At 46.9% G+C, this 14,345-nt stretch overlaps 1 protein-coding gene across 6 annotated transcripts in view; it reads right to left on the reverse strand.

Annotated features, from left to right (window-relative positions):
• Window positions 1-1,562: 1,562 nt before the first annotated feature.
• The window catches only part of ZNF185 (zinc finger protein 185 with LIM domain), a 52,646-nt gene continuing 39,863 nt past the window's right edge, over window positions 1,563-14,345 (reverse strand). For 3 of the 6 annotated variants that reach the window (XM_074882793.1, XM_074882796.1, XM_074882792.1), the window contains 11 exons: window positions 13,205-13,285; window positions 12,890-12,991; window positions 12,266-12,424; window positions 10,838-10,951; window positions 10,472-10,567; window positions 9,213-9,314; window positions 7,663-7,731; window positions 5,500-5,580; window positions 5,043-5,145; window positions 4,356-4,454; window positions 1,563-3,529 (listed from right to left, as the gene is read on the reverse strand). In XM_074882793.1, the coding sequence (XP_074738894.1) occupies window positions 4,356-4,454; window positions 5,043-5,145; window positions 5,500-5,580; window positions 7,663-7,731; window positions 9,213-9,314; window positions 10,472-10,567; window positions 10,838-10,951; window positions 12,266-12,424; window positions 12,890-12,991; window positions 13,205-13,285 (1,006 nt within the window). In that variant the 3' untranslated portion in view covers window positions 1,563-3,529. The remainder of the gene's footprint in view (window positions 3,530-4,355; window positions 4,455-5,042; window positions 5,146-5,499; window positions 5,581-7,662; window positions 7,732-9,212; window positions 9,315-10,471; window positions 10,568-10,837; window positions 10,952-12,265; window positions 12,425-12,889; window positions 12,992-13,204; window positions 13,286-14,345) is intronic. The other 3 variants (XM_074882794.1, XM_074882795.1, XM_074882797.1) reach the window with 3 other exon arrangements.

The raw sequence follows: 14,345 nt of genomic DNA on the forward strand, positions 1-14,345 counted from the left end.
GGAAGCGCGGGCGGGCGCGTTGCCGGCCCCGCGAAGGGGGTGTCCCGCCAGCCGGGCTGCGCCTCGCCTTCCCCGCGGCAGAGGGCTTAAGGCGCGGCTGCCGTCCGTGACCGGGCGCTTGCCCGCGGCCGCCCCCCCCGCCGGCCTCTCCCCTCCTCCCGCAGGGCCCCTCCGCTACCGTGTGTGGGCAAAGCGCGGCGTGCGCCGGGGCGAGAGGCTGCCGGCGGGGCTCTGCTCTGGGGCTAGGGCTTGCTAAGGTCTTTGGGGAAGAGCCCGAGTGGCAGAGCGCGGTGGGTGAGGGGGAAAGGGATCTCTCCTTGTGCATACGGTCTGGAAAAGAAATAGAGAAAGGTGAGCCGGGATTCCCCAGAGCTGTGGTAAGGGTAACATCTCCTCAGGCCATGGTTTCATCAGGTGACAAAGACATTGCCAGTCTTCCCACATCCTCCAAAACATGTATGCTGGACCCAAATACACCCTTTGGCACGTTTTGATAAGCATTAGATAGTTTCTTCCAGTCATCAAGGACAAGTTCTATAAGCAGAATCTATTTTTTTGGCCTGAACACCAAATCTAGCACTGGCAGTCATGAAAGTTGTTCTGGGAAGGTTTAGTTGTGCAAAAGATGGTGTCTCCAGAAGCACAGAGCTCTGCAGCTTCAGTGTGGGGATGGGTTTGCCCCCACCTCTGCTTGGTCACTAGCATCACATCTTGTAACCTTCACACGTTTTATCTGATTTCACACAACATAATCTGGTTGAGGTTTGTCCCCACAAAGCAGCAGGATCCCTAGTGAAATCTCTTTCATGTCTGTGGAAAATACATGACCTCATTCGTCACGCAGGAGAAATCTGTGCAATGACCCTTTCTCTGCAAATACATGGAGATACCAGCAAACAGGAAGATTTACATCTTCAAAGAATTCATTCCTTTTTTGTTCAGGAGGGTGGAGCAGGGAGGAGTAGGTCAGCAATTCTTCAAAGTTCAGGCCAAAACAAAGCATATAATTTTTAAAATACCTGCAGGTTTGTTTTGGGTGATACATGTCTTTGTGGGAGGAAAAAAATGGCATCGAACCGTTTGTGCTGATGCCATGCACAGGTGTCAGCAGGATGGCAGTTCTCCTCAGCCTGGTCCTGGGAAATGTGGGAAGAAGGGACAGGCAGGAGCTCCATGAGCAGGACTCCAGACCCCTGTCTGGACACAGGGTGATTTTTCAGACCGGGGCCCACTAGCACGCTTAGGACGCTGCGCTGTGGATCAAGGCTCCTTTTCCCCAGGTAACAGAAGGTTTTTAGAGCAACCAGACTTAAATTATGTGGAGAGTATCAAATTGCATATTTGCTGAGCCAATTTGCTGAACGCAGCCCCTCCTCTGAGAACACCCTTTCTCCTTGGTACCGTTTCTTCTCTCTCTTATTGCCACATCCTCCAACAAAGCATTCAGTGACTCTACTGATGGGTCATGCCTGTAGGCCACCAAAAAACAAAAAATGGCGGAGACCATCAGATCAAAGGGCCCCCGACAGGAGCGTGTTATACAGCGACACAGGCGAGGAAGCTGCACGTGAGCTAGGACTGTTTATTAGAGCTGTATACCAAGGTTAAACAATCGCCACAGGGAAACGCAGCGCTGAGGAGAGATGGTGCAAAACATATGACAGACAAATCCCGTTCCCTGTAAGGCCACATACCCATCAGGAACTCTGGAATCAGTGAATAGGTTATTTTGGCAGATCATCCTTTCAAAGTATATCTGTAGTTACAGGCCCATCTGTTTCGGTGTTTTAAACAATCCTCCTTTGACCGTGGTGTAATGGGATGTGTAACAGCTGCTGTACCAGTCATTCCCCACCCTGGTACAGGTACCAGTAAGGAACCACTGGCCATGGTTTTCAGAAATGAGTGATTTGGGGAGATGAGAAGCTTTGTGACCCTCTTCTGTTCAGAAAGTAACGTCTCTAACATCTTGGTAATTTAGAAATGTAGGCAGCCAAAATCAGTAGTTATTTTTGAAAACCACGCCTTTGTGACTACTAGGTTTTCAGGTCCCTTGGTTGCACCATTCACACTCAAAATGGAGCTGCCCCATCCCCTGTCACAGTCATGGCTTTAAGGTCTCAACCTGAAACTTGCCAGTAGCAGAGTTGTTACTGCTTTCAGCTGGAGTTCCCCTCACAGAGTTGCTTCTGAGGTCATGCCTACAGTTTGGTTAAATAACTGGTACAGTGGCCTAAAAAAAGCTAAGTAGCACTTGTGCTGTAAAACACTAACTTGCTAAGCTTTTGCATGCATGCCAGCTTCCATCACTAAGCGCATAAAGAATTATCTAGCTAACAACAGTCTGCATTAGAGCTTTGGCCATCACCTATTTCCATATAAGAGCTACTACAGAACCGACTTGGGTGCTTTACAGACGTTCCTAATGCTTTCAAAGAGAAAATAACTCTCTGGACACATTCAGAGCTGTACTTCTAAGGCACAGAAGCTGGCTTTCAGGTTTCGGTATTCAGCTTTCTCAACGTCTCAGCATCTGAATTAAGGGCTAAAATAATGCGATTCTGACTTTTAGTACTTACAGCATCTGCTAGAAGTTCAATTTTGTGAGTGAGCATTTGTGATGTAAATAATTTACAGCAATAAGAGAGGCATTACAACAAGCCTTGTCGAGGTGGGGGGAAAAATTTAGATTTCAGTCAAGCAGTGCTCCTTGTCAGGAGAGGCAATTGAGACACCTATTCTCTGGCACATTTTGTATGGCCACAAGACACCTACCATCAGAGGCCGAGTTAAACTACCAGGTGAAAGAGAGTGTTATCTTCCCAAACAGACAGCAGACACGCATGCTGCTGCAGCAACCCACTAGGGAGTAGGCAGGAAAGGGAAATTAAAGCTGACACGCAATTAGAGTAAAGTGAGTCTGCAAGTGCTCCTGGAAACCCATGGAAAGCAAATGGAAATCAGGCAGAAGCTATTTCTAGGCAGAATTTGGGGGTGAGAAAAGCAGAAATAGGCTTTTGCTAAGAACTAAATTCAAACCCTCCCAAGAATCCAAATTTAGTGCTTAACACTTCTTGTATCTGCTTGCTTTGTGGCAGCTCACACACGCTAAGCTGCAGCCTGATTGCAGAAATGAAAGAAAAAAAAAAAATCCAAAAAGGTTTCTCACAATTAGCTTAGCTAGACCTAAGGAGCTCTGCCTGACTTCCAACACGGGGAGCACGCTGGAATCTTAATGAAGTTAAAGACAGGCAGAGGGGCTCAGCACCTTTGGAAAATCAGCCCACTTATCTCTGTAGATGACACTGCTTTATCTTGTTAACATTGGCACTTGTCTTGTATGCAGCTGACAGCATAAACTAGTGATGTTAAACTCATTCATTGTGATGAAGCAGTGAGAGGGAAAATAACTCGAGGGAAGGGAGAAGCAGGAATTCTGCTATCTTAGCCAGTCAGGAACTGCTAGATATATTCTGATATGTGTTGCTGAAGAGTTTTCACTGGCTGTCTTCTCCAGCTTTGCAAAACCCTGCAAGCAAATAGAGAGAAGGTGGGTACCACACAAAACACTGCATTACAGAGGTCAGCAGAGCAGACGAACATGGAGGAATGGGACGAAAAAGGCTAGCCAGTCACATTGCATTAAGAGGCAAACAAAGCAGCCACGTATGCAGTGAGGCAGGTGCCTGTTTCCCTCCTTCTCTCTGTCATGAGACAGAGGGAGGAAAGGAGGCCTCTTTTTATAATCTCAGGGTGGTATCAGGGTTTCTGGTTGCCACTGTGGTGACTCCTGCCCCATCCAGATAATCAGATAAAACATAGGTCCCATATCCAACCTAATTCCTTGTTGCTCTGTTGACAGAGCATACAACTCCAGTTTTCCCAGTGATTTTGAAAGGATCTTTACATAAAGCAGTAACTGCATCTGCAACTGACACGCTGCCTCCTTGCTGGAGGAATGTTACAGCTGCCAACAGCACCCAGCCCCCTGCAGTGGGTTAGCCCAGGAGGCAAAGAGGACCTCTTTATCTTCAGAGAGGGCTCTTAACCTCTAAGGGACACTGCTCTCATCACTCAAACCATCCCTCTGCTTGTCTCCACCACGGGAAGCTACTACAGCCTGTTTATCACATTATGGCCAGAGGTTCTGGCTCTAACCAAGACACCCGGGACCAGCTCTAGCATGTTTCTAGCTAATTCTGGAACAAGAGTCACTGCTTCCCACTAAAAAGCCACAGGAAAATCCCTGTATGGGTCACTCAGTAGCTGTGAGGGTTAAATGCTCTTCATTCAGCAAACTCCATGAGCTCTCTCATCCAGCCATTTATTCTGATACTGTAAAGGGGCACACTCACCTAGAAGAGTTTCTCGTAGCACTTGTCACAGTGGACAATGTCCCGGTGGATGAATATTTTATCCAGAAGATCTCCCATTCCTTTGTGGCAAATTCCACACTGCCAAAGGGAAAACAAGGTGGTTGGACAGTAACCAAAGCACCATGCAGTAATGACAGCATGGAGGGGGCAGAGAAACGAACAGTCTCTGTATCATTTTATAAAGGTGTGAGGATGCCAAAGCAGTGACCTTTGAGGCTAAACTTTTCTACAACAGACAAAGGCCACTGCAGGCTTCCTCCTCCCGCACTCTCCACTCTCCGTTTCCACAGACTTTAATTGCAAACTTTGCAAGGTTTGAGAGATTCAGCAAGGCCTGCATTGGGGCATAAAGGCCACAAAGCAGCAAGTCTGCCACAAGGACAGGGGCATGAGGAAAGAGGGTGCTGTTATTCTATCAGATGTCAATAAAGAATTCTCCTTGTTCTAATACACATTTATTTGAGTTGCTGAAAAACTTTTGGGGACACAACCACCACCTGTGACTGCATGACTTTTTTTGTCCCTATGTGGATGCAAGCATTTGGCACACACTACACATTACTCTGAAAGTCTGAGAGCAGAATTTGCACCAAGATTCCTCCTCCCACCACTCCATTTCACAGCAGCATATAGAAGGCAGTCGGTAGTTAAGGGTTTTTTTTTTACCCTGAAACAGTATTCGTGGCAGCAGATGTTAAGATGCTCTATTATGATCTTAGGGCAGTCTCGGATCTCACGGCTGCAGTAGCTGCAAACAGGCTCACTGGACCTGTGAAGGAAGAGGAGAGTGAATTCCTCTGTAACACAAACTGGTTCCAGTCCCAGCGCTGGTACCAGAGGTTTCTTACCCAACACCAGCACCGCTCTCCAGGAGCTACCTGCTTCTACATGTGTTTGACAGTGTCAAGTGACAGTACAGAGGGACATGTGTTATCCTGGGGATGCAGAGACCACAACAGCAGGGCAGTACAGATCTTAAAAGTCAATGTCACTATATTTTCCAAAGATCATTTACACTTCATGCTGTTATTTCACCAAACAGATACCAATATTCTAAAAAACCAAAACCTTTAACAGTTTAACAGTTTGCTGAAACCCCCAAAGCATCCCCAAACTGTCCTACCTCTGCAGGGGAGCACTGGACAGGTAGCTGTGGTGGCTGTAGGTTGCTCTCTCCAAATCAGTCAAATCCACAAGGCTGCCACTGGAGACAGAAGGAAATATCAGCACTTGACAACGATATATGGGAAGGGCATCTCAGACGGAATCATTAATCATTAACCAGAAGTCCTAACTGCAACATCCCAGGTGCCTGGTCCTTGGAGGGAAGGGTAGTTCTTCTTAACCAGCTCTGAAAAGCATTTCGCTAATAGAGAGGGCCACACTGATTGACGGAGCGGGGCTGTCAGCAGCAATATCTCCATCTTTGCTGTATTTGTGCTGCAGATTCTCCATAGGGGTGGCAGTACCCTGCTCCCTGCCCCACACCACAACCACTGTGCCTCAGGTCAGATCCAGAGCCGACTCTGGGCTCAGGGTGGCAGATAAGGTTTGCAAGGAGTAGACACCTCCAAGGGCAAGCAGAGACAGCAAAGGGCTGGTGGGCCCAGCACCTAACTTCAGAGCACTGAAAAATGTGTCTGGCTGCTGCTGTCACCACAAGGAGAGGCAGGATGTGGGCAGCGTGGCTGGGAAACCACAGCACGCACCTTAAATGGGGCCCCTTCGAGCCTGAGGGAGATGGCACAGGCACACGGCAGCCCTGCCCCACAGGCTCTCCCACCCAGTCACCCTCTGGGCCAGGAGGAGCAGGGGGTGTCAGGAAGTGGTGCTGTTAGTCCCATGTGAGGGTCTGGCAAATGCAGCTCAGGAGGGGGAAGAGAAGACCTAACAACCATGTCAAAGCAAAGGGAAAGGTACTGCTCCCTTGCTCTCTCCCTCCTCCAGTATGTTCCCAACCACATGCTCCCACCCCCTTACCCCTTGCCAGCCATCAGACCCCTCTGTTGTCTTAATAAAATAGCAGAAAAGGCAAGACTGGGTAGGCTGGGAGCAGGGATAAAAAGAGGGGCAGCAGGAGAGGAGAAGGGGGAGCAAAGGCTCCCTTGCCAGTGAGAGCCCCAGCTGCTTTGGCTCTGCTGCCCATGGGCCCACAGCATGCTGTCCCTCAGGCCTGGAGTTAGGACACACACAGGCTGTGACCCAGACTGTGGGCACCAACATATTTTCCACTAGTTGCTAGATGAGACTGGCAAAGTCCTGTGCTGGCTGCTGGACAGGCAACCTCTGAAATCCTGCCTCCAATACACTCATCAGTAAAACTTCTCTGGCCTCACTGGGGTCCTGATGTTTACAAATGGACCCTACAAATAGCTGTTTTCACTGCTTGCTAAACTCCCAAATCCTGAACTATTATGCAGGGAAAGGCACGGAACACATCCTTAGTCTCACACAGCTGAGTGTTCCCTCTCTGCCTTCTGTTTGCCTGTGTTTTTTAGACGCTGCAGCAATACACTTATCTTTGGTTGCTGACATCTGCTTTGCCGACCTACAGGAAAGGCTCGAGATTTATGGAGTCTGTAATCAGCTACCACAGTAATGCCAACACAGCACTGAGGGAGGATAAATGCCAGCAGGGAGGCATCAAACCGGGTGTTAACTGGCTGCCACATCAATGTAAGCATGATGCACATGGGGCCAAATTCTGCTCTCAGTCACACTGGTGTCAATCTGGAGTAGCTTTACTTAGTTAACTTTGAGCAGAATACAAAAGACTGAAGACTTAAGCTTGAAAATGGGATCTTTTAACTTTTTCTAACTTATAAATAACTTTTGAGTGAGGACCCTCAACCTCCACATTTTTCCCACCGATTTCAATCATTTGTTTATGTGTACAAATACACAGTGAAGCCTGACAGTGCTAAATATGCAGCCTAAAAAACTGCAGTGTAGTGTTTTGATCGCGTCACCCTCCTTAGAGGCCAACTCACTTGGGGTGGGGTTTACTCCTCCACGAGGAGCTGTGGGACAGAAGTCACAATGGGACTAGACAGCACAGTGACAGCAGAGTCTGTGTCCCCAAAGCAGCACTGCTGTCTTAGCAAAACTCTCTGCCCACCCAATGTAATAATCCCTCCAGGGCTAATTAGCTGAGGCACAATGGCATGCTGACGCAGTGTGAGTTCCAGCTCAGGAGCTTGCTTGGTGTGTGTTAGCTGGCAAAGCCATACGCTGTTGCTCTGCACACGTATGTAGACACATGACTGTCTCTGGACACTCCTCATACCTGCCGTAGCGTGGGGAGGCTGACGACTCGCTGCTGTTCATATACTCCTTCACAAAGAGGACCCCTTTTCTAGGAACGGACGGAAACAGAACGAGAAGCATTTGCATTAGAAAAGACTGGAGCTAATGAGAGACAGCACAAGGGACACATGTGTGCACTTGGACACATAACGCGTGCATGAAAAGGCACAGAGTGAGATGCTGTTGTTCTTGAATAAATACCGAGTATCAAGCATTGTTACGAAATAACACCTAATGTACCCCTCTAATTAACCCACCAAAACAAATCAAGTTAATTAAAAAGAATGGGATGGATAATATAACTCTTTCATCCAGTTATCCCCTGTTTTGCAAGGATAAGTCTTTTTCAAATCATGTCAGGATTATGCACACAATAAGTATTTAGAAAGATTGTGGTTCTGCCCATTAACATTAAAGCCCGACTGGCACTGCAGTACTTACAGTGACTATTTTGTCACTGGAATATCTCCAGCGTTTCCATCCATTATAAATTGCTACTGGTTTGTTTCGGGGCTGTTTCTGCTTACAGAGCTGACCTTTCTTGCATATTCCTCCCTCTTTAAAATTCTGATTTCAAAATTACATGCCCCCATCTGCCTGTCTGTCTACAGCTCTGTCACAGATTGAGGGGAGACACTGTGCCTACCGGCTCTCTTCCCAGAGCCATGAAATGAACTAATCAGGCTTTTTCTCCATGGTGCATTTTCACTGCTGCCTATAAGCTATGATTAATCCCCTCTTCTTACATGAGCAAACTAAGCCATGTCACAGCTAAGGAAAGAAAAGAAAATCTTTTTTTTAACTTAGCATAGACACTTCCCATGTCAAGTGTTTCAGATGAGAGTCTCCTACTTAGACAGGTGTTGTGATAAGCAGGTTGTAGAAAGGCCGGGAGGACCCAAATCTTGCCCATCAAAGCCTGTGCTGCCTTCTCACCACTTTCAAACCCCCTCTCTAAATTGTGTAAAACTGTGCAGCAGTCTTCACCTCTGAGGCAGTGCCTGTGGAAACCACAAATCCCAGAATACAGCTGAGTTGACAGCTGCATGGTGACAGGACGCTATCTTCTGTAATACGTGACAGATCAGGGTCACGTGCCAGCCCCACCAAAATCTGATACACTTGCTGTAGACTGCTCACTTGCTCATGATTGACAACAAGGCAAAGAGTCTTCCAAGAGCTCCATACCTGTGATGAGTGTGTATGGCACGAGGAGCTCCATCGTGTCCCTCCAGCTACAATGTCTTATGGAGGATTCACGATTTTGCTACGCTAAAGAGAAAAGACTCAATTCATACAGTGAGCTACATCCTGGTCTCTAAAAAAGAGCACCTGGAGAAAAGTACCTAGCCCATCTCTCCCTTTTGGGTGGCTCTGGCCACCATGGCAATGTCTGTGCTCTTAGCCAGAAGAAATGTCCCATGGCCCAGATGCCAAGTGGCAAAGCCTAGCTTGTCTTCACCAAACAGGATGGCTGCATGCAAAACCTGTATCGCAGCAGGAGGATCACGACCACCCGTTGCTCTTTACCCGGCAGTGCTGGAATCGGGCTGGTACCCAGAGGCCGCTGGGCTGTTGTGCGGTAAAGTGGCAATCGGGCTGCAGATCCTCTCACTCGAGCTTGAGAGAAGCCTGGCAAGAGAGAGAAAAGTCTGTGGGCACTGGAAACATGAGCCATGACATGATCCAAGCTGGCAGGCAAGAAAAGACCTACCTCTACTGCTAGGAGGGTAGTTTGGGAGGGTGGAATATTAAGGCCCTCAACCATACAGATTAATTCATCTTTATCACAGACCAAAACGGCTCCTTTCTTTTTTTACATCTGACACATAACAGTACTACTTCCCCAGAGAAGTGCTTTGGAAAAGTCTCATTTATAGGGTCATGGGAGAAAAGATCAAACAAGATCTTCAAATAAGTACAGACCATAAGTGAATCATGTAGCCTGAATGGGAGCACCTATGGAGAGAAACAGCACACTACGTATTGCAGGAGGGGAGGAGATGGGGATATATGGCCGAAGTCCAACATAACTGTTCCCAGCATAACTATCCCCAACTTAATAATGTCAAAAGCTGCAGAAGGGAGAAAGCGGCAAAACTGGCTACTGAAATGTCTTTGGAAAACAGCTCTGCCTATCCACTCAGCAGAGACCTGTTAAGTTTGCCTTGCAGGGATGAAGCTGATCTTGCCTGGAGCCAGTCCTGTTCACACCCACAACATACTCCCCTTTACAGATCCAACACTGAGACCTACACTGGTGCCTCCTCATCGTGTCAGACCGCACATTGATGGACTGTCACTGCCATGAAAGACTGCAGAAAGCCCAGGGTAATGGTATTTCATATTGGATACCTCCTACCCCTTCCAACAGCCTTGTTCTGGGACCAGTTCAGTCATTTAATCATTAACATTCTGGAGATAGCGATCCTCTCTCTCGACATTTTGCTTTTAGCTCTCTTTTTTTCCTGTAGCCTCTGCAAAGGCCGATTTCTGGTCAAGGGAGGGTAGCCAGGAACCATCCATTCATCTCCTGTCACTCTGTTATGGTACCCCACACAGTGAAAAATCTCCAGAGACCAGAGATGGATGTATCACAGACCCTGTGCTGGGTAGCTTTTGCTAGGAATGATTTAAGAGTAGTTCTGTGTCTCCAGATCACACATCCACTCCCTGGAAACCATTCAACTCTTTTTCAGCTCTTGGCTTTGCTTCCTAGCTTCTCTTCAACATGTTTCATGGCAGTTTCATGGAGGTTTCCCTCACAACCATCAAGACTACCCATTTACCTGGTGCTGTTATAGTTTAAGCTGTCCATGTAGAACGGCACCCTGTGGCTTCTCTGGGAAATGGACATGGTGGTATCTCTGGGAAGGGAGTCGTGGCTATGAAAGGAAGTGATACAGTCTCAAGCACTGAACTTGAGCACGTGAGGGATTCTCACAAGTGGTGAGAATCTTGGCTAAATGTCTCCCTGCTTAGCATCAAAATCACCCACGCACCACAGCCATCCGCCCAAACAGCACCTCACTGCACATGCTTAGATCCAGGGAACTAGTGAGAAGTGGGTCAGGAGACTCCAGATACAGATAAAAGTAGCAGTGGGGTGTTCTTTCAGTTAACAGTCTGGATCATCCCACCCTTTGACTTCTTACCGTCCAGCTGTGGGGTTAAATTCACAGTGCCCCCTGGCATTAGTGCTGTCATATCTGCTGTTCCTAGGGCTGCTTCTCCCATCATAAACTCTCCCTTCGTAATCTGGGGTAGGTCTGGCAAGGAAGCACAAAGCCCTGATTACATTGTACCTGGAGTCCCCACATTGGCTAATATTTTGTCTCGGCAGTCACTATCATGATGCATTCTCCCTTTGCTCTGCCCATTTCTCTTGTGCTGGTTCTGCAGCTGCAGCATGCATACAAAACTCTGAGGCTAGGAAAGCAGACTCAAAATCTAATGCTTGAGAGTAAAGCAAAGCAGTTCATAAATGGATATATCTTCAATACTGTTTCCTTCCCCAGTGCTCACCAAAACCACCACTGCACCATCTGCACGTGTGAACTGCTGACCAGCTGGCCCATCTGGGTGACAGACCTGCATATTTTCACTTTTCCAAGACAGAACTCATTATTGGAATGGCTTTAACCTGTGGGCAGAGCTCAGGCTCTTTCAATAGAGAAAATGAGCTTATAGCTTATGGTCATTCTTTTCTTGCAAGTGCCCCAGGGCACAGATTATGTTTATATTGTATATCAGCACTTTGATCCTGATTAAAGCTTCAGGCAACTGTATAACTTAATGTTAAACAATGCTGAAAAACACTGCAAATCAATGCTGCATTAAAGAGAGAAAGAGGAACAGGCTAAGCTCACCATAAGATGAGAAGAACCCTGCTCTGGGTAAGACATGCATTTGGTCTATGATATAAACCCAAGGGCAGGAATGAAGCGCGAGTTTCTTGCGCTGCAGACAGACATGTCAGCATCACACAGTGCCAGGAGCGTGATAACAGGCTATGAAGTACAATAAAGGTCTGTCCTATTTTTTCTAGTCCTAGTCTGCAAATGCCTCCAAAAGCAAATGAGAGCTTTGCGACACCAATGTTCTGAAAAATGCTAAAAGAGGTGAAGGTTACATTCAGATCACATGAATGTAGATATATAGAAATAGTAGTTATAAGTGTACAGCTTGTTTTTCATGTCATTGAGGGTCATGAGAAATAAAATACAGACTGCTCCTGAATCATCATCTCTGCAGTTAGAGAGGAGAAGCAGATGCGGTCTCTACACATCTGTCAGGTTTCCAGGCACCGTGTAGGTGGTCTGAATACAACCTGCCAAGAACTCTCCAGTGTTACAGAGCAATTATGAACTCAGATCTCCTGAATCTCTTCTTCAGCCCTTCAGGTCCAAAAATTATCTTGTTCCCTGTGTTGTGAGCCCTGGCAATACTGTTGTTCCCCCTGGGAACAAGATCCTGTTCTCACTTGTTGATGCAGTGATCGTACAACCTGGACCAGAGTTTCTGTCAAGTATTTCTGTGCCAGCAGCTTTCCCTGTCTCTGCATCCCATCCCCAAACCCTTACCTTCTGGTGCTGAATACTTGACTGTCTACATAGGATGGTATCCTGTGACTGGGTGCTGACACGCTGCTGTTAAAAGGCTGGCGGTCCATGTACAGTGGCATGAGATGCTGGGTCTCATATGCACTGAGAGCACTCTCTTTTGAGCTGAAGTTAGACCTGCTAAAGAATTAGAGCCAATTTGACCATAAAGCCAATAACTGTATTTGCTATAACCAGCTCACACAAGTGTTCAGAATTTGCTGGGGCTGGATCATGCTTCTTTCTGCTGGCAATAAGGAAAACCTGGGACACCACACTGTTAATACCTTCTTAAGGTCAGGGAAAATGGCAGAGGTCTGTACTATTTCCCCTCACCTACATGAGCTGAATTCTCAGCACAATGAAATGCTGCATGATTCAGCAGTCATCTAAGTTAATTTGATAACCGAAATGAAATATGAACCTTATTTGGGTGGAATCCTAAACCTAATATTCCTTTTGACAGTATCATTTGATGAGCATACACTGGGCAAATTTACGTAGGTCCAGGACATCAGCCAGGTTTGTATCAAGCAGCAGGAATGGCAAAGGATGAGGATTTGAGAACCATTGATGGGGAGAAACAAAGGGATAGTCCCACTGTACCTGTCTGCCACGGGGTCAGGCTCCTTGTGTCTCCAGTCTCCTGGGCTCTCGTGGTGACTCTCTGTGGTGGGGCTGGTTTGTTCTTCATAGGCTGGAGTGATCCTGGTCAGGGAGGAAAAAGCTTGTCAGCAGCTTTAGCACTTGTGTCTAAACCTGTCCATTGTGGTGAGTACCTGCAGTAACACCATGATTATGTTGGTTTCAGAATTCACTAGCCAAGAAATGAGCATTTGTAATGCCCTCGAACAGGGCAACAGGGAGGACCGAAGATGTGCAAGGTAGCGGTAAAGCATGCCTGGTGCCCTGGCTCCATACCTCTCCTGGCAGGGGTCAGCTCCATGGGTACACTGCGTCTCTGCAGCAGCGAAGCTGCTTGCTCTAGGTAGAGAGCTGGACCTGCCAAGACAGAAGTTCATTATAGTCTGCAGAAGTGTCATTGTGCACAGAATTACTGTAGGATGTGGGTGCAGCCCCTGGTGAATCTCCTGCCTCAAGAAAAGTACCATATCCCTGCACAGGAATATGGCAGATAATCCAAACAGAAGTGAAAAAAAAAAAATAGAGGGAAAATACAGATCTATAAATATCTATAAAAAATAACGCTGAAAGGAAAGAAAAATAAAGTTCCTGATGAGCCTCAGTTACCTGTTTACTCTTTCCAAACTTGACATTTTAACTCTGGTCATTTAGTTATGACCATTGTGGGTTATCCAGTACCTCTACGTTACATTTCAGATGGCTAAGAGCATGAGCTGGCCTCATTTGGGTAGCACCTCAGAAGTGTATCCACTAGATAAACCCACTGCAGAGCCACCCTGGATTTCCACCTGTCTACATTAATCTAGGGAAAAGTTTGTTCGCTTCTTCTATCTGGTTTTGTATCTTTGTGCATACCAACCCCTCTGGGAATACTGATACCCTGTAGAAAATCTGAAACTGGCTTAGATTCCTACATCAAAACTGCATTTAATTAGAATCCAAGAAATTAATTCTCAAAATGCTTTCAAAGATCCTACCCTGAAAGATTAAGGTTGTTGAAAGAGGAGGCAGCCCTTACACTAGCTACTAGTTGAGGGCTTCCCTTCACCAGCATTAATTTGATCCCTGCAAGTTCTCTAACAGGGTAAGCCAGAAAACAATTGGTACAGTCACCCAAGTGAAAGCAAGACAATTTATTTTCATTCCTTTGCAACAAAGGTACCTTAAATTCTGACTTCTGGCAAAACACTAATGTTGGCTGAGCTACAGATTCCCATTCAGGTTGGGATGTTCTAAGTGCCTGAAGACATGTTTGTCCAGGAGCTCAGACTCAAAATCAATTTACTGAAAAGAGCAGGAGATAACTCCCAAGTTCTTCAGTGGAGGGATGTTGCAGAAGCACTCCTGACTCCTCCTTTGGTAAGTCTGATCCAAAGTCCCCGCACCTGGAAGAACTAAGACTCTCAGATCAGGACTC

The sequence above is a fragment of the Strix uralensis genome, chromosome 13 (assembly GCF_047716275.1).
Source record: "Strix uralensis isolate ZFMK-TIS-50842 chromosome 13, bStrUra1, whole genome shotgun sequence".
NCBI classification, from domain to species: domain Eukaryota; kingdom Metazoa; phylum Chordata; class Aves; order Strigiformes; family Strigidae; genus Strix; species Strix uralensis.